Source organism: Phodopus roborovskii, unplaced genomic scaffold, assembly GCF_943737965.1.
Source record: "Phodopus roborovskii unplaced genomic scaffold, PHOROB, whole genome shotgun sequence".
Classification (NCBI taxonomy): domain Eukaryota; kingdom Metazoa; phylum Chordata; class Mammalia; order Rodentia; family Cricetidae; genus Phodopus; species Phodopus roborovskii.
This window is the reverse complement of record NW_026126636.1, coordinates 11,251,118-11,274,450: the sequence shown is the minus strand read 5'-3', so window position 1 is coordinate 11,274,450 and position 23,333 is coordinate 11,251,118. Positions and strand designations below refer to the sequence as shown.

The 23,333-nt window shown below is 51.3% G+C and overlaps 2 protein-coding genes across 2 annotated transcripts; both read left to right on the top strand.

The window, feature by feature from the left end:
• The first annotated feature begins 224 nt into the window (after positions 1 to 224).
• On the top strand, positions 225 to 3,808 carry LOC127238349 (carcinoembryonic antigen-related cell adhesion molecule 3). The gene is made up of 3 exons (XM_051206925.1): positions 225 to 284; positions 2,019 to 2,378; positions 3,500 to 3,808. The coding sequence occupies exons 1-3, from the start codon at positions 239 to 241 to the stop codon at positions 3,781 to 3,783; spliced, it is 690 nt and encodes a 229-aa protein (XP_051062882.1). The 5' UTR covers positions 225 to 238; the 3' UTR covers positions 3,784 to 3,808.
• Positions 3,809 to 12,039: 8,231 nt separating this feature from the next.
• On the top strand, positions 12,040 to 22,475 carry Ap2s1 (adaptor related protein complex 2 subunit sigma 1). Its single transcript, XM_051206932.1, has 5 exons — positions 12,040 to 12,207; positions 16,286 to 16,435; positions 20,464 to 20,577; positions 21,835 to 21,894; positions 22,092 to 22,475. Exons 1-5 carry the CDS (start codon positions 12,205 to 12,207, stop codon positions 22,191 to 22,193), a joined length of 429 nt encoding a protein of 142 aa, XP_051062889.1. The 5' UTR covers positions 12,040 to 12,204; the 3' UTR covers positions 22,194 to 22,475.
• Positions 22,476 to 23,333: the final 858 nt, after the last annotated feature.

The window sequence follows — 23,333 nt, the reverse complement described above, 5'->3', positions numbered from 1 at the left end:
AAAAAATAAAAACCAGCAAACGAATCTTAAAGAATGGATCTTTGAGACAGGTGCACGGGGGGAGGAGAAAACAGGAAAGCTGAGGCCATAGGGCTTGACACAGATCATGGCCTTGGGCAGAGACCCTGCTCACAGCCCAGGTGACTCTGGAGCCGTCCCTGGGGCTAAGGACAGTAGACATAAGGGCACCAGCAGGGCTGACAGCAGGACTGCTCATCCTCATCCGGGAGCAGAGGCCATGGAGTCCCCTTCTCTGCTTCTCTGCAAAGGGCTGCTGCTCACAGGTGAGGCCAGGCCTGCAGTGGTGTGGGCAGGGCGCTCTGACAGGAAGACATCCCAGGAGGGAGATGCTTCAGCCTGAGAAGGAGGACACAGGAGGGACAGAGGCTGCTCAGCTGGGAGCTCTCAGGGGACAGGGAGTGTTAGCGGGGAGGACAAGCCAGATCCTTCTTTATTCAAAGTCAGTCCTGGGGTCCTGCAGGGGTGGCCATGGCGATGGGGGTGTGTGAGGGGTGGGGTCCACAGGAGGACTGCAAATGTCCTGGGTCAGGGGTGTGGTGTGTGTGTGTGTGTGTGTGTGTGTGGTGTGGTGTGGTGTGGTGTGTGTGTGTGGTGTGTGTGGTGTGTGTGTGTGTGTGTGTGTGTGGTGTGGTGTGTGTGGTGTGTGTGGTGTGGTGTGTGTGGTGTGTGTGGTGTGTGTGGTGTGTGTGGTGTGGTGTGGTGTGTGTGGTGTGGCAGAGCAGCTAGGCATTGCTGAGAAAGATGGGGAGGATGCTCTGAGGACATTGGGAAGGGGAGAGGGGATTGTCACTGAGTGGGGCGGGGTGAAGGAAGGGTCCTTAGCTGCCTCCAGTGGGTGAGCAGGGGAAGTGCCCTAACCCCGTGAAGTTTGGGGTCACCTGTTCCTAGGTGCCTGTCACTGTCAGGAATCTGTACACCTAGGAAGCAGATGGCCCTATAACTGGAGACAGGCTGCCCCCTCTCCACAGCTTCATGGAAGCCAGAATCTCCTGGAAGGGCAGCTGTGGGAGACAGGGAGGAAGCTACCCCTTGGGAGTTAAAAATTTTTACAAGTCCAGAAGCCCAGGGTCGTTTGACAGACTCAATCCCAAGCCCATGCCTGGTAGCATTTCTAAAACACTGGGGAAGTGCGTTCTGTTTAACCCCTAAGTCAAAGCTAACATTCCAGCCTGTTTGCGCACACACATGCCTGCGGTTATGGGAAGGGGATAAAGATACACATCATGGGGAGCATGGTTCGGAGACACTAACTTCTCATCCGGCTTCTCCAAGCTGCACAGGGAAGAAAGAAGAACAGCCTATTTCCCCTTCACTCCTTACTCCTCTGGGGATTGTAAGTTGTGAGTTGTCAAGTCACGGGCTCCTATAGGCATTTTCAAGGCAGGCGGGTGTTGTACACGTGTCTGAGCAGCCTGTTGGACTGTATTATAGATGCACAGGTTCAGGTCTGCATTAAGGTGGGACCCAAGAATATGAGTATTGGGGTGGTTATTGGAGGAGTCGAGTCTAGTGTCTGCCAGGAACTGCATGGGGTTTTGATGCCATCAGAGCCACAGAAGTCTGAGTCTTTCCCAGGCACATGGCCTTCCCAAAGGCCCATCCCTAGCCCCCGTCCTCACAAAGTCCTCCTTCTTATGGTCTGCAAGGAAGAGAGCAGCCAGGTCTTCTATAAGGTACAGCCAGGGGTTGACTGCAAACACAGGGAACGAACCAGTAACATTCAGGTAGTGATGACCCAGTGTCTCTAGAGGAGGAGGTCAGGGATGGCATCCCCAACCCCAAATAAATTCTTGCATTATGAGCAGGCCCTGAGGACAGTGAACAGGGAGCCACGCAGACTCAAGGAGAGCGTTCCAGAACTTCGGGGAACTGGGGAATGTAGGTGATGAAGGTCTCCTGCACACCCTCACCACACACACAGGCTGAGAGATGAACACTCCTCCATCTTTCCACCAGAACCTGTGTCCCCATGTTAACGGACCTTCCTCTCTTCTCAGCCTTCCTCTTAACATGCTGGAATACACCTACCACCGCCGAGCTCACTATCGAATTAGTGCCGCCCATGGTGGCTGAAGGTGGAAACTCCATCCTATTTGTGCATAAAATGCCACTGAATGTCCAGGCATTTTACTGGTACAAACGGAAAAACCCGACCAAGAGCTACGAAGTCGCTCGGTACTTAACGCCCAACAACACAACGTCGAAGATGCCTCAACTCAGCGGTAGGAAAACAGTATTCTACAGTGGATCCCTGCTGATCAGAAATGTTACCCAGGCTGACAGCGGATTGTACACCTTACTAACGTTAAACACAGAAATGGAAAGTGAGCTAACACACGTGCAGCTGGACGTACACAGTGAGTGATCGTGTGACCTCTGGGTGCTGGGGTGGGGTTCGTTCCATTTTACACATGCAGGGCCATCAGGCACAGGAGAGACCCATCTCCTTCCGCATGTCTCCTTGCTGCGGTTTGAGCATTTAGTGCAGGACACACACCGACCGGGGAGGGAAAAAACCCAAAATAGGTCCGAGTCCTTTACCTGACTCTGCCTCCAGAGATGCACTTATGTATCTCAGTCTGAGGATGTCAGTCACCCTCAGCCCAAACTCTTGGGGCTTCACCGTGAACACGGCCCTGAGTTGGGATGTTGGGAGTCAGGCGGGGCCTGACTGAGGAAACCGTGGAGCCCTCACAATGAGGTGACCATGAGGAAGTCCTGACTCCAGATCTCCTCCATCCTGTTAGAGATGACAGAGGACAAGGATGTTTTGGCTCCCTGCCTCATATCAGGGGGAATCAGCCCATGCACTGGATGGAGGGCCACAGTTAGGCTAGTCCACCTGGACATCTCCTTCTGAATCTCAGTATGGAGACCCCGGCTGTTCTGAGGGGCTCATGGGGACATGGGTCTTTCTGTCAACTGCTTGTCCTCAGGGGTCCAGCCCAGTCAACTCTCTCCTGTAGGCACAGCAACAGACTACGACGTTTTGGGAAGCTCCCACCTTTGAAGGTCAGGTCCTAGTTCATATTTAAGTCACCTTAAATATGTCACCTAGTGGACATGGCAATGATCACTTGTCATATGCATTACTATTACTATTATTATTACTGTTTTTTTTTTTTTTTTTAAGACAGGGCTTCTCTATGTAGCCCTGACTATCCTAGAACTTAGCAGGCTGGCCTGGAACTCACAGAGCTCCTCCTGCCTCTGGCTCCCTAGTGCTGGGATTAAAGGTGTGCACCACTGCTGCCCAGCCATGTGCCCTGTTGTGTGGAAACAGAGACACTGGAAGTAGAGGGGCGAAATCCGGGCCACACAGACTGTGGGTGACAGATGTCACGTCTGTCTACAGCCTCAGACCCAGCTTCTCCACCCCGGAGGCTCCAGCAGGTCTCTGTGGACCAGAGAGGGCTGGCTGGGGGATCTGAGGGTGAGCCACCATCATTCGGTACCCCCCCCCTCCGTTCTTCCACAGAGCCTGTGGCACAGCCTACCCTCCAAGCAGACAATACAGCAGTGACAGAAGACGGCCCAGTGGCCCTCACCTGCCTCACGGAAGACCCCGGGCTCTCCATCCGCTGGTTCTTCCATCACCAGAGCCTGTATTTCAACGACAGGATGACGCTGTCCCAGAAAAACAGCCGGCTCAGCATAAACCCCGTCAGGAGGGAGGATGCGGGGGAGTATCAGTGTGAGGTCTCCAATGGGTACAGTTCTAAGACGAGTCCCCCAATCCAAATATCTGTGGCCAGTGAGTGAGCTCTCCTCTCTCTAGGCGCCACAGCTGGGGCAGTGGCGGAAGGGGGGGACTTCTTTGTCAATGATATGGAAAATGGAGAAACCTTCTAGGGGGAAAGCCAGCAGTGAAGACATCAAGGCAGCCAGCATGGAGACACAGACCCATGATCCCTGGTTAAGCATGGAGACACAGACCCATGATCCCTGGTTAAGCATGAGTCAGGAGGAATGTGAATTTGAACCAGCCAGGGCTACAAAGAGAAACATATAGATAGATAGATAGATAGATAGATAGATAGATAGATAGATAGATAGATAGACAGACAGACAGACAGAGTCAAAGGAATTAATTAAGGCCTTCGGTTCTGAGCCCAGTATGTCCCAGTCCTCCAAAACCATGGGAAACTGATTTCAGAGGCCCCTGGATCTTCTGAAGCCCCTGTTAAAATTGGCGTAGTGTCGCATGATCCCCCCACAGGCTCGAATCATCTGGTGCCTAACGCCACACCCACCGGTCATCCACAGAAAATGAGGAAGAGTGACAGGAGAGAGGCTGCCCATGCTTTACGGAGGACACGGCCTCTTTCTGAGTACTTCGGTTCACAGTTTGCTCCACCCACAGATGCAAAACCCACGTCGTGAAGGCCCAGCTGGACGGTTTCTATCCTGAGACCGACACATGCAGCGTGAACTTCAACACGCTTTTTCTTTTCTGTTAGCAACATTTAGGTGTGTGTGCGCTAAGTATGTGTACACATGTATATATTTAAGTGGTTTCCCATTTTAGCCATTTGAAGTGTACAATTAATTGCATAAGGCATCTTTATATTTTGGTTCAAACACCACCGCTGTCGGTCTCTGAACCATTTCTGAGCATATCCCCATTTCCTGTCCACTTCTGTCCCTATGTATGTGGCATTTGTCTTTTGTTGTTGTTGTTAGCATCATATCAAGTGTGATTCTGTCCTCTCAAGCCATTCGGTTGGTGGCATCCCTCTGGCTGGATACCCATTAAAGGGAGTCCCTGGTACAGTTGATACATCTTTTGTTGGTTGTTTTACATTCTTGCTTACTGTCTGTCTATTTGATTTTCATCCTTAAATTCATTTGCAACTCCCTGGGACTCCTATAGAGTCGGTGTAACATCAAAGATCCTGGGTAGTGTCCTCTCAGTCTTGGGGTTAATTAGTTTTGCTAATAGGGGGAGAACCGAAGGCTGAAGGCCAGGGTGAAGGGCATGGGGGGGGGTTGAACCAATGCAAGGGTCCTACATCAGTTGGGTGGTGGCTTGAGTAAAGCTGTCCTGTCCACAGTACCACCCGGTGTCAGCTCAGGACACAGTGAATGCTGAGTGATTTCTGCATCCATCCCTTCTGGTGCTTGAGATATTTCCGGGGTGGGGTGGGGTGGGGTGGGGTGTGATGAGCACCTACTACTCTGCCATGTGAGGCATGAGCAGTAATTCACCATCCCTAATGATGAAGACGTTCCAATATGCCAGCCTGTGGCCGGTAGAGTTAGGAACAAGTTTTACCTCCCCATGCTTCCTTACCCCGTAACAAGGCTAGCATGCATTTACTCCCGTAGGGACTCTATGTCCCATCCAAGGGAAAAGGGTACTTACTGTTGAGCCTGGGGGTGCCCTGCAATGCTAGTGTATCAATCACATTTATTGAGTTCGTGCACTGTTATGTTAAGCCATTCTACCCAAGCTTTTGTCCTCTATATCCAGTTTCTCTCAGTTAATTAGCCAAAGTTAAAGGAAAGTCAGGGTTGGAGAGATGGCTCAGAGGTCACTGATGGCTCTTCCAGAGGTCCTGAGTTCAATTCCCAGCAACATGGTGGCTCACAACCATCTGTAATGAGATCTGGTGCCCTCCCTGGCATGCAGGCAGACATGCAGGCAGAACACTGCACATATAATAAATAAATAAATCTTAAGAAAACAAAACAAAATAAAAAAACCAAAGGAAAGTCTACCATCAATATATCCCTTAGGTGGTCAAGTACTGTCAGGTTCCTTGCAGAGTTAATCTTATGGGTTCCATAGATGACCACCTGGGAAAACTCAGGACACGTTTGTATATGCAAGAAAGTTCCCTCTGGTTACCCTAGTCTTGTGGCCACTTGGAAAGTTAGCAGAAAGCTGCTTTAGCTTTCAACACTGGAATGAACTCCGCTTACTTGGGAAGTAGAGTGCATTTTTTTTTTTTTTATTGTTTGGTTGGGTTTTGTTGTTTTTTCGTTTTCGAGAGGGGTTTCTCCGTGTAGACCAGGTTGGCCTCAAACTCACTGAGATCCTCCTGCCGCTGCCTCCCAAGTGCTGGGATTAAAGGCATGCACCACCACCACCTGGCACAGTACAGACTCTTTTTTCTTAGCTATATTATATTATCACAGCTCTGATTACAAAATACACACTGCATAAGATACATCTGTAATGCTTGCTCTTTTCTTGCCGGACAAAGAGCTGCTTTTTATGTTATCAGTTGGGCCTTTCCCCAGAAACTAATTTTGAAGAACATGGCTCTTGGCCAAGGAAATACCTGTTGGGAGTGTGAAGTCAGTTTATTCTCTGGTGACTCTGTAAACATCCTCTTCATTTCTAGGGACATCTGGAGAGTGCATTGTCCTGCTCTGACATCAGTCCAGAAAATCTCCTTCAGTTTCCAGCTAACTTCTTTTTGTACTTTTCCCCCCTCAAGGCAGAGTCTTATGTGTCCCAAATTAGCTTCGAACTTCCCATGCAGCGGAGGAATACCTAGGACTTGACTCTTTTGCCAAGTGCTGGGATTACATGCCTGCACTTGCGTCCTGGGGCCAGAGACAGAACCCATGTCTTTGTATGTGCTAGGCCAGCAGACTCAGCACTTCACCTCCTCTTTCTGATGCCTTGTTTCTGTTGTCCAGTGCTGGCCAGGAATTTATACACTAGGCAAGAGCTCTTTGGTTTGTTTGAGACAAGATCTCACTGTCTAACCCTGCCTAGCCTAGCGGTGATGGCGCACACCTTTAATCCCAGCACTCGGGAGGCGGAGGCAGGTGGGTCTCTGTGAGTTCTAGGCCAGCCTGGTCTGCAGAGTGAGTTCCAGGACAGTCAGAGACACACAGAGAAACCCTGTCTCAAAACAAAACAAAGCAAAACCCTGCTTAGCCTGGGACTTGCTATGTAGATCAAGCTGGTCTTGAATTCACAGGGATCCACCTGTCTCTGCCTCCTGAATGCTAGGATTAAATGCATGAACCACTATGCTCAGCTTATTTCCTTATTTTTTTTCTATTTAAATTTGAACAAAGCTTGTTTTACATGTCAACCCCAGTTCCCTGTGCATCCCACACATGCTCAATAAATAAATAAATAAACACATAAATATAAAAAGAAAACTAATCATGGAGCTACTAAAAATCAGGAGGGCTGGCTGAATGCCACAGATAGAAAAGTAATAACCACAGAGGCCACAGCTGCCAATCTAGTCTGGCAAGCTCACACAGCAAGCCCTCTGGGGAGAAACTGCCCTATGAGAAGCAGGTTGTGGCTGCGCCTTTGATCCCAGCCCTTGGGAGGCCAGCCTAATCTACGGAGAGACTTGGAGATCTGGAACAGCCAGGGCTGTCTTGAAAACAAGCAACAACAAAAAGGAACATTGCAAATATATTTGGTAGCCCCGAGGTTGCCAACACTGACCCGATAAACTAGAAAGGACAATCTGCTGTGATCAGCATAATCCCAAACAAGGCTCTAGGGCCCCATGCTATCGCAAAAACTAGGGTCCAACCCATGTATAAACATTTAGAAAGTAGTCTTTACTGACATTGAACCCAATGGAAGGTACCAGTAGTTTCTGGTATGCACGTTCTCAGGCTGGGTAGAATCCTTTCCTACCTGCACAGAGAATTAACTTGGAACTTATGCACATGCTACCACCCCTGATCTTTAGGCATGATTGTGAGAATAAGACTTTGAAAATGGCAGTGACCAAGGGCTGGAGAGATGGCTCAGTGGTTAAGAGCACCGGCTGCTCTTCCAGAGGACCTGGGTTCAATTTCTAGCAACCATATGGGGGTTGGCAACCATCTAAACGGGACCTGGCGCCCTCTTCTGACATATACATGCATATAGAGCCCTCAGATGCAAGTTTTAAAACAAGGAAATGCAAATAAAATAAAATTAAAAATGGCACTGGCCAAACATTGCCCAGAAACAGACTTTCCTTGATCAGAGAGTCTGCCACCTGTACTGTTTGGGGTGCACAGTATGCTCTGTGGATGCACTGTTTGGGGTGTACCATATTCTCTGTAAATGTGGTTACTTTCCTTTTGAAACAATGCTTGGCCACTCACCACTTACATTGCTCCCAAAGGATTCAGGGGATCCCTGAGAGTGTGGACACACCGACCTCCAGTGTTGTTTTTTGTTTTCTTGTTTTGTTTTGTTTTGTTTTTGAGACAGGATTTCTCTGGACATCTTGGAACTCACTCTGTAGACCAGGCTGACCTCAAACTCAGAGATCCTCCTGCCTCTGCCTCCCAAGTGCTGTGATTAAAGGCATGTGCCACCACCACCTGGCTTCCAGTGATTCTTTTTCTTTTTTAACTTTTCAATTTTATTTACTTATTTTTTATGTGCATTGGTGTTTTGCCTGCATGTGTGTCTGTGTGAGGTTAATGGGTCCCTTGGAACTGGAATTATGGGCAGTTGTGAGCTGCCATGTGGTTACTGGGGATTGAACTCTGGTCCTCTGGAAGAGCAGTCAATGCTCTTAACTGCTGAGCCATCTCTCCAGTACTCCAGTGGTTTTTGAAAGACTTAGCTGACATTGCACCAAAAGCTGAAAGTGTCTGTCATGCTTACTGTGGCTACAGGCCAGGTCTGCACCACAAGAGCTGACCCAGACTAGCCTCTGAAACTGACCATCTCAAAATAACTTCAGGATGGACTTCAGAGTGGATCCAGCTTCCACTCTGCCCCCTGATGCCCTTTCTGATCCCGTAGGTGCACATCCGAGCCAGTTCCCCAACCTTGTCCCACGTCAACTCCAATTCCTGCACACTAACCACTCCCCAGAGGGGTTTTGCCTTATCTCCTCGGGAACAGGCCAGCCGTGGATCGTCCCTCAGACCTCATCATGCTGTGACAGAACTAACCACACCAATAAAGCTGACTGAGATTCATTTGGAGATGTCCCAGCCAGTGACAGCTTAAGGATGAGGGGGCATAGGACAAAGCGACGATTGTGGGTGAACCTTTTCGTGCTATCTTAAATACTGGCCATACGTGGACTTTGCTATGAAAGGGGTCTAGAAGGGAGCTCCCACAGAGGGATGAGTGATTAAGGCTGTAATGGGTCATCGTGGGGGAATCCAGGACGGGAACTGATCATAGAGAAGCCCTTCTCGTGGGAAAGCCACGTCTCAAAACGCTGACTTTAGTAAACGCCGGTAACGAGTTTCTTAACCTAACAGATCCATCAGGCCTGCCGGATGTTTCTGTGTGAAAGCCAGGGCACCTATACTGGAGTAGGAATGGCTGACCAAAGCCAGACCAACAACGCAAAGGAGGGCCAACTGCTCAGGTCACAGGGGAAGGCAATGGGTGGGGAGCGCAGGGCGCTGTACCAGATCCTACATACTTCTCTTGCCCCTAAGGTATTTACACCTGCTACCCAGCAGACAGATGTGGACCAGTGCCCCACTTATATGTGATCCCAGAAAGCAAGGTCTAGCATCACTTCAATCCCTGAGAGTCAAGAAAAAAGAACTCCTGTACTTTTAGCAGTCCTTCTAGGAATGACTCCAACAGGGCCCATGGCAGCCAGTCTCTGTGCAACAGGCATCCAACAAGTTCAGCACAGCCAGGTTGATGGGAGATGTCATTCTGTAAATGTTTCTCATATTGGTTAATAAATAAGCACTGTTGGCCAATAGGAAAGCAAGATAGGCGGAGACTAGGAGGAGACTGGGAGGAGGGAGATTCAAGATGGAAGACAGAGAGAGCAGAATGCCAGCCCCTCTCTCCGGTAAGATGAGACCATGTGGAAGTAGTTAGATTAATAGAATGGGTTAACATTTAAGACAGAGCTAGCCAATAAGAAACTAGTAACTGGCCAACAGCATTATAGCTAATACAGCATCTGTGTGTTATTTGGGGCTGGCATGGCTGTGGGACCTGACTGGGAAAAACATACTCGTAGCACCAGGTCCCTACCCAGATCAAAGATTAACTATTGCTCAGGAAGGCCTAGTCACTCCAGAATCAGAGATTCTTTGGCAGCAATGTTCCTCCCAAACCATAGAGGATTAGATTTGATTACCATAGAAGAGGGTTTGAAATGAAGAATGCTGTTTGTGTGAGTGTGTGTGTGTGTGTGTGTTAATTAATCAGAAATGGTATGAGAAAATGCCAACATTTTGTTAGAAAGGATTAAGGCAAGAGGTACAAATGAGAGCCACTGGCATACAATATGGACAAACAACATGGGGACCCTGGCTGACTCCACTATGGGGCCTCTTATGGTGATAATGTTAGGAATTTTTTGTTACTGTTATTTTTTGAGACAGGGTTTCTCTGTAGTTTTGGAACCTGTCCTAGATCTTCCTCTGTAGACTGGGCTGGCCTCGAACTCACAGAGATCCACCTGTCTCTGCCTCTTGAGTGCTGGGATGAAAGGCGTGTGCCACCGCCGCCGCACACTATAATGCTAGGAGTTCCACGTTCATTAGAACTAGAATAAAATCAATAAAACCACAGACAATGCACCAGGAGAAGCAACCCATTTCTTCAGGATAGGTTCCTAGGTCCTATGAAGCTAAAGAGAGGTCAAGTAGAGTGAGGTAGAAAATGCCAATCATTAGATCCTGGTGTATTAGTTCACTTAGTGATCTGCTTAAAGCTCTGCTTGTGCTGCTTTGTTTGCCAAGCGTGACTTCACTTGCTTTCTGGAACAGAATGACCTGGAGATAGCTGAAACAATGGGTTGCTGCCCTCCCAGAGCTTCTGTAAAATCTCTATTGCTTGCCCACCACCCCCCTGTGGTTTTAGAGTATAAAACAAGAATTCAAACTGGACCAGGGGCTGAAGCCTTTCGGGAACTATCCTGGCTTCAGTCTACCAGTGTGCTATCTCTTCTCTTCCCCTATCTTTGGTGTCTGGATGCTATTTCAGAAAGAGTCCCACATAAAAGGATTTTTTTTTCTTTTACCTTTCTCTTCATGTCTTTTAAATTCTCTCTCTCTCTCTCTCTCTCTCTCTCTCTCTCTCTCTCTCTCTGTGTGTGTGTGTGTGTGTGTGTGTGTGTGTGTGTCTGTCTGTCTGTCTGTCTGAGGATAACTGGAGGGAGTTGTTTCTCCCCTTCCTCCATGTGAGTTCTGGAGACTGAGCTGATGAGGTCGTCAGAGTTGGCAGCCGGGTCTTTATCCATTGGCCCCATCTCCCTCGTACTGTCTTTAGGTTTTTGAGACAAAGTCCAACTCTATAGGCCAGGCTAGCCAGAGAGTCACCATATAACTCAAAATAGCCTCAAATCCATAGCAACACACTTCTGTGGAATTAGAGACACACATCACTGTGCCTGGCCCGATTCTTATCTTCCTTTTATTGCATGTATATAAGTATTTATATTTAGGAGAAAGGCTGTGTCAGAGCTACATCCCTAACTGCAACTATTTTTAATAGAATACTCCATGAGCATAGAAAGTTACATTTTTAGGTACACAGTGTGATTTCTTAGTTAAAACTACTATTCTTGCTGGTCGGTGGTGGCGCATGCATTTAATCCCAGCATTCAGGAAGCAGAGGCAGGTGGATCTCCAAGTTCGAGGTTAGCCTGATCTACAGAGTGAGTTCTAGAACAGCCAGAGATACAGAGAAACTTTGTCAGGGCCGGGGTGGGGTTGGGAGTGTTGGGGGTGGGGGGAGAAAAAGTAGGAAGACTTTGGGGTAGAAGGGGTTTGGTGGGAGGAGAAGGTAATAATAGAAGGTAATGGGGGGATAGTATCAAAGTACATTATGTATGTATGAAATTGTACAATTAAAAAAACTCAAAAGTAAAAACTACTATTCCCAGCATGCCGTTGGGAGGGCACTTTGGTGGGTGGGTATCGCTAGAATCACATTTCCCGAAATGCAGCGCTCGTTTCGCCCACTCTTAGCCTATGGAAATTGTCGTTACACAGAGATCTTCCTCCACAAAGTCCAGCAGGCTACTTCTCTTGATAGGAAAAAGGACAACCGCAGAGCATGCCGGGAAGGCGTCCCGCCAGGAGCGACCCTTACTCTCCGACGCATGCGCCTAAACTACAACTCCCAGAGAGCCGTGCATGAGGAGGAAGGCGGGTTCTCCTGCCGGAAGTCAGCTATAACCCTGGGCCCCACAACTGCAGGCAGAGCCGGAGCCGCCCAGTTTCCACGGGACCCGGGCCTCTGGGGTCCGGACAGGGGTCGCCATGGTAACGGGGGGAGCGTCGAACCGGGGACGGCTAGAGGGAGGGTCCACGCACGGACCGCGGGGTTGCAGTTCGGGGCTGACAGGCTTCCTCCTGCCGTGGATGGGCCGGGCCGGGCCGGGCCGGGCGCAGGCTCTCGGAATTGGGGTCGGGAAGAAGGGGGATCAGCGCCTCGATGCTGCCCCGTGGGGTGTGCTTGGGGTTCCAAGCAAGAGGGTGTCCAGGGGAGGGACTGCCCTGGTGGGAGAGAGGCGTCTGGGGGAGATTTTGAAACCATAGAGGCGGGAGAAGACGTCGGAGGTGAGGAATGGATGACAGAGAACGGGAGAGTCCAGAGGGGCTAGGGAGGCTTCCCTGTGGGAAGGAAGGGGCTGGCTTCAGGGAACGCGAGTGTCGGGACAAGTTGGGTATGGCCAGGGGGGAAGACTCTCTCAAAGGAGGAAGAGGACCCTGGAGACCGGAAGTCTGCCCCTGTGGGATTATAGGGTTTAGGTTGCTGCAAAAGGAGACAGGACTCTGGGAGTAGAGAGTGCATTCTAGAAGAGAATGGGGAGCAGCCGAGCAGAACTTTCCATACAGGAGAGGCCTGGGGTGCAGAGTAGTAGGCTTGGAGACGTGGCATCCGAGGCCGGGGTGGGGTGCTTTGCAAGCAAGGACTGAGCACTGGGTTTAGGGGAACCTCCACCTCCAAGATGGGGCTCTTGGATCTAGGAGTTCTTTGGACGGGGGCTTGGGAAAGAAGATGAAATGGTAGGGGGTGTCAGAACAGGAGATGAGTCTTCGCCCAAGGAGTAGGGGACTTGGAGGCGCGGTGTGACCTTTGTAACAAGAGAGGCCAGCCTTGGAAAGAGAGAAGGCATGCTTGTAAGGACAGGTAAAAGAGCTTCACGGAGGGGCCCCAAAGGGGGGAGATGGAGGTTACAGGAGCATCAGGGGGGATGGTTGGGAGGCTCTGTGTGGATACAGGGACAAGGGGCTTCTCAGATGCGTTCCCAGGGGTGGAGTGATTCTCACCGGAGGGAATCAGAAAGTACTGGGGGGGGGGGGGTAAGGACACAGGGCTCAACTCAGCCTTCCAGCTGCTCTTTCCAAAAGCGCCTGCGCCTAGCTCTGCCTTAACCTGCCAGCTGTGCCACCGCTGGGTCGCCCAGAACTGGGTTTCCCTGGCTCAGCAAAAGGAGTTCTCAGAAGGAGCGTGTAACATCCTGTTCCCTTTTCTCTGCTTAGGTTGGGTGAGGCGGATAATCTGAGTGAAGAATAAAGCTTAGGGAAGACAATGAAGGCCCATAAAGAATCCAGGGCTCAGGGTAAAGAGCGGCTAGCTCTGCTTTCCGGTTGTGATAATCTGCTTTCCCCCGGCCTTGGCTTTATCATCTGTAAAATGGGCAGGAGCATGCCTGCCTAGGACAGATAGGGCTCAAAGCCAGGCTTGCTAGCAGGGAAACTTTGAACTGTGGATTTCTCCTTTTTTTTTTTTTTTTTTTTTTTTTTTTTTTTTTTTTTTCTTTAGTGTTGAGGACTGAACCTAGGGTCTTGGACATGTTGCTTAAGTACTTTGCCCTCAGCTAAATCTCCAGCCTTGTGTTTTTCTCTGGCCCTCCTTCCTTGCTGTTCCTCCCTCTCTGCTCCTTCTCTCTCTTCCGTCTTTTTTAATTGAGGATGAAGCCAGGGCCTTGTGCATGGTGATCAGGTACCCTGCCATGCACCACCTCGATGGCTCCCTTCTCTCTTTTTTAAAGATGTATTTACTGAGTATACAAGCCAGGTGTTGGTGGCGCATGCCTTTAATCCCAGCACTGGGGATTGAACCAGGCCTTGAGCATGCTAAGCGAGCCCTCTGTCACTGCAGTCCATCCTCTTTATTCCAGACAGGGCCTGACCAAGTTGCCTAGGCAGGCCTTGAACTTGTGGTTCTGCCACCTCAGCCTCCCCAAAAAGCTGGGGTGATAGGCCTGCGCCACCCAATCCAAGCTGCCTTACTCGGCTTTCAGAATTGCCCTGTGACAGGTGACCCGGTGTTTGGGGAATCTTTGTAACCAGCTTCTGAGCCAGACGGAAAATAGGCTAACACGGAGTGTGTGGTCTGAGCCATGGGTGGATGTCATACACGACTTACCGCTCACAGTAAGCCGAGGCCCCCGGAGCATACCGTACTTACACGTCAAGGCTCACTTGCTCTGCCTGGCAGGTGTGAGGCTCCTGGTTCCATCCCAGAATTCAGCAAAACACAAGCAAACAAATGGCCCGAAATAGCTTGCCACACTGGCTGGAGGACCTGAGTTTAATACCAGGAACCCACGGTGGAGGGGTGAGTGGCCATCCTAAAAACCTTGGACCTCCACGCAAGCAAACAAGTACCAGATGCTTTGGGAAGTAGCATAGCACTTCCTGGAAGGGAGAAACAATTTCCCTACAGCCTAGCCTGCTCCTACGAATGCAGCCACAAAGCAAGGAATACACATACAGAGACTTGTATGACATTTTTCACGCTAGCCCAGAAATGGAAACTATCCGGTTGTCCATGAGCCAAAGAATGCAGAACTGAAGTGCATTCCATGCAGTGGAATAGCGTTTGGCTATGAACAGTGGAAGTGTGGGGGGCGGGCCTGTAATTTATTGCCTTCAGGCCGAGGCAGGAGGAGGGCCTGAATTCCAGGTTCGCCTGGTAACAGTGAGTTCCAGGTCACTCCTGGCAAAACAGGGGAAAGGGAAAGTGCATACTAGAGTTAGAATTTATGTATCTGTGAGTGGACTAAGAGAGTACCCTGAATTATCCCTAGAACATTTGAAAGGGTGAAGGTTCAGGCATCTGAGTTTGTGTTGTCTTTTGAGACCGACCTGGTCTTGACATGTATGTAGCCTTGGCTGGTCTGGAACTCAAGCTTGCCTCATACCTAACAATAATTCTCCTGCCTCTGCCTCCAGGGTGCTGGGATTCCATCAAGCCCCAGCACAGCCAGCAGGTGTGTGAACTGTTTAGTAAGTGGGCTGGAAGGTGGCCTGGCGGTTAAAGCAAGCCCCTTGCCGCCCAAACACACCGAGTGCGCGGCGGTCCTCAGCCCCAGTCCCAGAACCAGGAAGGCAGTGCCAGGAGGACCCTGGGGCCTTTGGCCAGCCAGCCAAGTGGGTGAGCCACAGCTTTAGTGAATGTCTCTAGATATGCAACCAAAAAAGCAAGGAGTCCACACATAGGGACCAGCAGTGTTTCTGGAATGTCAGCCTCTGGCCTGTATACATGCAAATTACTGCATAAGCAGGCATGGTGGCCCACATGTACAATCTCTGAGCCTTGAGAGGCTAAGACTGAGGACTGCTCCAAGATCTGGTTCCACGTGGACTGTCTTAAAAAACAGAAAAGTGAGGGCTGGAAGGATGGCTCAATGGTTAAGAGTGCCTACTGCTCTTACAGAGGATCCGAGTTTGGTTCCCGTCAGATGGCTCACAACCACCTGTAACTCCATCTCCAGGGGATCTGATGCTTCTGGGCTCTGTGGGCACATACGATGTTGCATGACTGTATAGTACATTTGAGACCCTGTCTCAAAAAAATAAAAATAAAAAATAAAAAAGTATATGTATTAGGAACTCAGACACAAGAAGTCTTAATACAAACATTTATTGAGTACCCATTTAGCCACCATCATTGAGCTCTGTTAATAAATTGTTGCTCAGTGATAATGCCTATCATCCCCCGCTGGGGGCGTGGCTCAGCGGTAGAGCCCCTGCCTAGAATGCCCCAGTGAGGGGCTGGGGGTGTGGCTCAGCAATAGGGTTCCTGCCTACCTTGCAGAAAGCCTTGGGCCATCTCTGATAAAACGGGGCTCTTAGGAAACTTGATTTGAGGATGAGGAAGTAGCTTCCGAGACGCATATAAGATGAACTATGAAGCCTGGGCAGTGGAAAAGGGGTCACGGGGACTTGGATAGAGCCCATGTCCAGTGTGACCCATTAGGGCCCAGGGAGGCAGCCATCGAGAGCTGGCTATAGGGGGCCCTGGGCCCCGCCACCTTCCTATATGGTGTCTGGTGGTACCCACCCTGAGCCATGACCCTGCCTCAATTCCCGCCCTTGCTTGTTTTAGATCCGCTTCATCCTCATCCAGAACCGGGCAGGCAAGACACGCCTGGCCAAGTGGTACATGCAGTTCGACGATGACGAGAAACAGAAGTTGATCGAGGAGGTGCACGCCGTGGTCACCGTCAGGGATGCCAAGCACACCAACTTTGTGGAGGTGACACCCTTCTTCCCATTCCATTCCTCATTCAGCCCCGGCTGCCCTGGCACCTCTGCCTGCCACCAGACAACCTCCTCTCCTCCATCAAGCCACTGCGCACGCCCTTAGCCCTTTTGATTATTCAGGGCGTGGGGGTATGGCTCAGTGAGGAGTTGAATCTGGATCCTCAACAGCCACAGGCTTCGTTCCGTGACTTTTCAGCCCAGATGTAAAGGGCTGAGGGAGTTAGGTGTTTTCAGAGCAATGAACATTCCATGCCCCTGGGGCATGGCCAATACAAAGGCCCCGGGGCGGAGGCACAGGTGGAGAGTGTGTGTCGCCCCCCTCAAGCCCCCCCCCCCCGTGATCCTGCAGGGGTCATGGGTTGGCACAAGCTCCCAGGGTCTCCCATAGGTTTGGCTGTTGTTCACTTATGGTTGTGGGAGGGAGCATGTGTGTGGAGGTCAGAGGACAGCTCTGTGGAGTCATTTTCTCCTTCTACCCTAGGATGGACCTTAGGGGCCAGGCTCGGGAAGCGCCTGTACCTGCTGGCCATGTTTTCATTTTAGTTTTGACTTTTTGTTGTTAGTTTATTTCTTTTTCTTTTAAAGATTTTTTTTTTATTATGTATATAATGTTCTGGCATGAAGGCCTAGATCTCACTATAGATGGCTATGAGTCACCATGTAGGTGCTGGGAATTGAACTCAGGACCTCTGGAAGAGCAGCCAGTGCTCTTAACCTCTGAGGCATCTCTCCAGCCCGTTAGTTTGTTTTTTAAATCAGGGTCTCATGTGACTCCAGCCTTCCGCAGACTCACTATCTAGCTGAGAATGGCCTTGGATTTCTAATTCTCCTGCCTCTGCCTCCCTCCCAAATGTTTGCATGGCCTTGGTTTTGCTTTTTGAGGGAGGGTCTCACTCTGTAGCCCAGGCTAGCCTGAAACTCACCACGTGGCCCAGGCTTGCTTTGAACTTGAAGCAAACCTTCGGCCTCAGCCACCTGGGTGCGGGGAACACAGACTGGCTTCAAAGTCATGATCCTTCATCCACAGCCTCCTCGGTGCTGGGAGTACAGGCCTGTACCACCACACATAGCTAGAATCCCCCTCAGGGAGCACGAACAGAAGCAGGAGACCCTCAAGGTGGTGCCAATGGGCTGCAGCGGGGTGGGTGGCTCTATTTGAGGTCCCAGCTGGACAGCCCTATTCTTCCAAGATACAACCCCCTCCCCCAGAAGAACAGGAGGGCGGTGCCTGCTGTCACTGCATAGAGAAGTTGGGAGACAGTGACAGTCACCAGTGAGGGAGAGGATGGGGAAGGGAACAGAAATAACGAGATGGCACGTTGGAGATGCCTGGGAACTCACTGGGACAGTGGAGAAAAGCACAGACCAGGTTCCATTCCATCTCATTCCAAGTCCTTACCGTCCAGGGACAGCCTGTTAGAGAAGCTGAGCGTGCCCCCGGTGCTAACCCTGAGCAGCTGCCACGTGAAGCCAACCCTCTCCTAATCCCTGAGCTGTGAGTGTGTGACACTACAGGTGACGCTACGTAATCTAAGAAACTTGGTGGGTGCTAGGTTCACGCCCCCAACCCCAGCACTGAGGAGACAGAAGCAGGCAGGTCTCTGTGAGTTCAAGGCTATCCTGGTCTACATAGAGTGTTCCTGGCCAGCCAGAGCTACACATTGAAACCGTGTCTCAAAAAAAAGTTTCATGGAAAGCTGAACATATAGCTCAGTTGGTAAAGTGCTTGCCTAGGGTACATGAAGTACTGGGCTCAAGCCAAGCCAAAACCACGTAACAGGGGCCTGGTATCATGCCTGTAACCCTCGCACTTGAGAAGCAGAGGTGAGAGGTTAAGGAGGTTGAAGTCCAAAATAGGCTACATAGACACTCTGTCAAAACAAAGTGCATACCTGTACCCTGGCATTGTTGTGCATGCCTGTAGCCCTAACCCTGTGGCACATGCCTGTAACCCTAGCATTATTGTGCATGCCTGACCCTAACCCTGCGGCGCATGCCTGTAACCCCAACCCTGCGGCGCATGCCTGTAGCCCAGGCACTGAATTCTTGTGTGTGTTCATGTTTGTGGCAGGGTTGGGTGTGGAGGCCAGAGGTGAGCCTTGAGTGTCATTCCTCAGGAGCTGTCTACCCTGTGTCTTGAGATAGGATCTTCAATGTGGTTAGTCTAATCTGATTGCCGGGAGCGCCGGTGAATGAGGCACCTGCCAGCCTCCCCAGCACTGCGGGTGAAGCATGTGCCACCGCTCCTCACTTTCTGTTGGCAGTCAGCACGCTATGGACGAGCCATTCCCAACCCCCACCTTTTCCCTCCTCTAGACATGGCCTCTAGTCCTGGCCGACCTCCAGCCCTGCCTGCCTCTGAGGTGACAGGTCCCCACGCTTGGGAAGCTGAGGCGGAAAGATCAGGAAAATGTTGACGCTAGTCTGGTCTGAGAAACGGTGTCTCAAAAGCAATAAATAATAATTGAAATAGTAGAAAGGATGAGTTGAGCTGAAAAGAGAAAAAATTCCAGGACACAGAAAGTGTGTAGCTCCCAACAGTTACCACCAGATGGTACTGTACTCCACACACACCCAGAGAGCGGGCTCTACACACCAGCTACATCCCAGCGCACACATCCATACCTGTGTCTGTCAGTGGTGCACTCCTCCTTCTGTATTTACACTATGCTGAGACCAGTGCCCAGGGCCTCATGCTTGCTAGGCAGGGGCTCCACCACTGAGCCACGCCCCAGCCCCTCACTGGAGGATTCTAGGCAGGAGCTCTACCACTGAGCCACACCCAGCCCCTCACTGGGGGATTCTAGGCAGAAGATCTACCACTGAGCCACGCCCCAGCCCCTCACTGGGGGATTCTAGGCAGGGGCTCTACCACTGAGCCACGCCCCAGCCCCTCACTGGGGGATTCTAGGCAGGGGCTCCACCACTGAGCCACGCCCCCAGCCCCTCACTGGGGGATTCTAGGCAGGGGCTCCACCACTGAACCACGCCCCAACCCCTCACTGGGGGATTCTAGGCAGGGGCTCCACCACTGAGCCACACCCAGCCCCTCACTGGGGGATTCTAGGCAGGGGCTCCACCACTGAGCCTCGCCCCCAGCTCCTCACTGGAGGATTCTAGTTTCTCAGTGGTAGAGCTACACCTCCAGCGCATGTCCATCTCTGTCACTAGTATACATGCTAATTAATACATAGAATTAAGTCTCCCCTAGCACTGGTGTCTAGCTTGTGAGCCCTGTGAGCATTGTTCTGATATTTACAATGTGTCAATTGAGCTTCCATTACCTGAAACTCTAAAATCCAAAATGGCCCAACCTAAGAAACTGCTGTGTGTGTTTGTGTGTCTGTGTTGCCTGGGCTGACCTGTAGCATCCGGCTGAAGTGATCCTCCTTCCTGTCAGCCTCCTGAGTCCTGGGACTCAAGGTGTGCACCACTACACACAGGTCAGCACCTGCAGCTCACCTCTGTAATTGCAGAACTTGGGAAGTGGAGGCAGGAGGATCAGAAAGGAGTTCAAAGCCAGTTCAAGTCCAGCCTGGGCTACATGGTAGATCCTGTCTTTAAAAAACTCTTCTGAAACTTCATTTTTGTTTTGTATTGCGATAGGGCCCACTACGTAGCACAGTCTTTCTTCAGACTTACGGTCCTTCTGTCCCCCCAGTGCTGGGATCCCAGCGGCCAGGCCCTGCCCTGGCTCCTTTGTAATCTTTTCCCTGTGGCTGGAACTCCCCTGACTGTCTTCCAGCTCTCAAGTCACTGTCCCCTCTGTCGGGAAGCCTCTCCAGCTTCCAGGATGAACGGGGTTAGGGCCCCACCGTGACCCCCGAAACCCACTCCTACCCACCCCGGGAATGTCCGTCCCGCTGCCTGGGTGAGTGACCTCTGCTGGACCCAAAGCTGGCTCTGTCAATACTACCCCTCCCCCGGCCAGGAACAGGGTGCCCGTGGTCCCACACGCAGTACCACAGCCGGCATCTGGCCCCTCTGCCAGCCTCAGTCCTGACTGCTTTCTGCCCACAGTTCCGGAACTTCAAGATCATCTACCGACGCTACGCTGGCCTCTACTTCTGTATCTGCGTGGATGTCAACGACAACAATCTGGCCTATCTCGAGGCCATCCATAACTTCGTGGAAGTGAGTCAGTCACATTCCAGCCTAGGAGGCCCTGGAGGGCTGGGGCGGCCCTGGCCCCTCCTCGGCCCCCCTCTGTGTGCATGGGTCTGTCCTTCCAGTCTACCTCCCCCTCTCTCATACACCCAGGCAACTTGTCCCCTCACTGCCCATCACCACCAGCTTTGCCTATGACATGAGTCACGGTGTGGGTGAGTGTGCCTGTACACACATGCGTGTGGAGGTCAGAAGGTGACATGTGGCAGTCGGTGCTCCAGCGTGTTCCGGGGCTTGAACGTCAGGCTTGGCAGCAGGTGCCTCACTAGCTGAGCCCTCTTGCCGGCTCCTCTTCTGGTGTCACAGTTGAGGTCCTCTGCTGTCACCCAGTGACCCTGCCCTCATTGCTTCTGGTCTGTTTGTGTGAGACAGTGGCTTGCTGTGTAGCTCAGGGAAGCCCAGGACTCAGGATCGGGTTTCCCCGGTGTGTGACAGCAGGTAACACAGCTGTCTTTCCTCCATCCACTGCGGCTTTGTGTGCATGCGTGCGTGTGTGTGGTGTGTGTGCATGTGTGTATGTGTGCGTGTGCATGCATGTGTGTGCATGTGTGTGCATGTGCATACAAGTATGACATGTGTACAGGTGCCCAAGGACCCCGAAGGCATTGGGCCTCCTGGTGTTGGAGCTATAAGTAGCTGTGAGCCACTTGACCTGGGTGCTGGGAACCAAACGAGTCCTCTAACTCTAAAAGACCAGCCTGTGCTCTTAACCATTAGCTGCCTGTCCCGTTCCACACACCCTCTTTTTCTCTTTTTCTTTTTGAGACAGGGTCTCATATAGCCCCACCTGGCCTCAAACTTGCTATGTATCTAGGGGTGACCTTAAATTCTCGATCCTCCTGCCTCTGCCTCCCACATGCTAGGATTACAGATGTGGTCTTTCAGGCAAGTTTTATGAAGTGCTGGAGATGGAACCCAGGGATTTACGAATGCTAATCAAACACTGCGCTACATCCCCAGGCCTCCCTGCCTGTCTTATTTCGTATTTTATTACTGTCTTGTGTGTAATGTCTGTGGCATGTGTATGTGTGCAGCTACATGTGTGCCACGGCTCACACTTGGAAGTCAGAGAACAGCTTTGGGAGTTGGTTCTCTCCTCCTATGATGGGATACAGGGCTTGAACTCAGTTTTGCCCAGCACGCGCTGTTATCCACTATGTTAGCCATCTTGCCAGCCCTGTCTGTGCCAGTGTCTTATCGTTGGTCTTCATCTTCCTCTCTCAGGTGTTGAATGAATATTTCCACAATGTCTGTGAACTGGACCTGGTGTTCAACTTCTACAAGGTAGGCTCTTGGGGAAGTGGGCAGGAGGCAGCCATGGAGGTGGGGTGGGAATATGACTATAGCCGCTAGAGGCCTTGCCTGGCCCCCGACACTGTCCCCTGCTTGGTCTAAACACTTAGTTCCCGTGGGCTGGCTTCTACCACAGCCAGCCCTTCCTTCCCTCACTCCAGCTTTCCTGGCCTCCCTTTTTTGCCCAGGTTTACACAGTGGTGGACGAGATGTTCCTGGCAGGTGAAATCCGAGAGACCAGCCAGACGAAGGTGCTGAAGCAGCTGCTGATGCTACAGTCCCTGGAGTGAGGTGGCCTCCGCCCAGCCTGGCCTGCTGGACCAACCTGCCTGTTCACCCCCTGCCAGGCCTGAGGCCCACCCCAGCAGCCCCCTCCCTTCCTCAGCTGCTCCGGAGGAAGCAGGGTCTAGGCTGCATGGGAGGAAGCTGCAACCCACTGCCTCTGGGCCCTACTTGGATGGCAGAGGCCACCTCGATGTGCTGAGTAACTGTGCCATTGTCGTGTGATGCTGTGAGTGTGTGTGTGCAGCCCCCAATAAATCTGTGGTCCTGCCTGGCCCAGCTGTCTCTGAGCACTTGTCTGTCCTCCCTGGGAACCATAGACCCTTAGGAACCCTTGCCCGTTGCTCTCTCGGTGAGTAACACATCTCATTGGTCTAAGAAAAGCAGAGTGACCTAAGCATACTTTAGACATGCTTCTGCCCACAAAGGGCCCCCAAGACTGAGGGGTAAACTCGTCTGGACACAAAACCCTTGCTCTAAATTCCTATTCAGTCCTTGGACCTAACAGCACTGAGAATCTGCAAGCAGTTCCAAACTACATACCCAGCCCCCGGATTTCATTTTGTTTTCAGAGATGCCCTTACTGTGTAGCTTCACCTGGCATGGCATTCACCAGCCTCTCTATCCAACTGCTGAGATTAAGGTGCAAGCCACAGGTCCAGCTCCGCCCCCGGATTATTGAGGAGTCTTGCCTTCAGCCCCCAAGGTCAAGAATTGCAGCGTCTCTCCACACCCAGCTTCTGGGCAATTTCTGCTTACAAGACTATGAGGAAGGCACCCTAATTGTCCCCTTTCCCAAGGGTCGCGGCTGAACTCAGGAAGGTGACAAGACTTACCAAAGTTCACTGCCGGTGTTAGGTTGATGTGGAGCTAACTGGTGTAGATACCTGGAGAGTGGGTCCAGAATGCTTGTTTCCACCCACTAGACCCTGTGGACCCTGGAAATGTAGGAGCTGTGCAAACTGCTCAGTTTCCCATCAACAGCCCTGTTGCCAAGTGGGCCCGGACAGTTCCTGGTGTGACTGTCCTCAGCCTGGGCACACTCTACCCACTGGGCATCACAATAGGCCCTCTGGCTGGAGAGGCAACACAAGGTGGCCCTGAAACCAGGCCTTGGGGGACATGTGGCTCTCATGCCAGATGCTTAA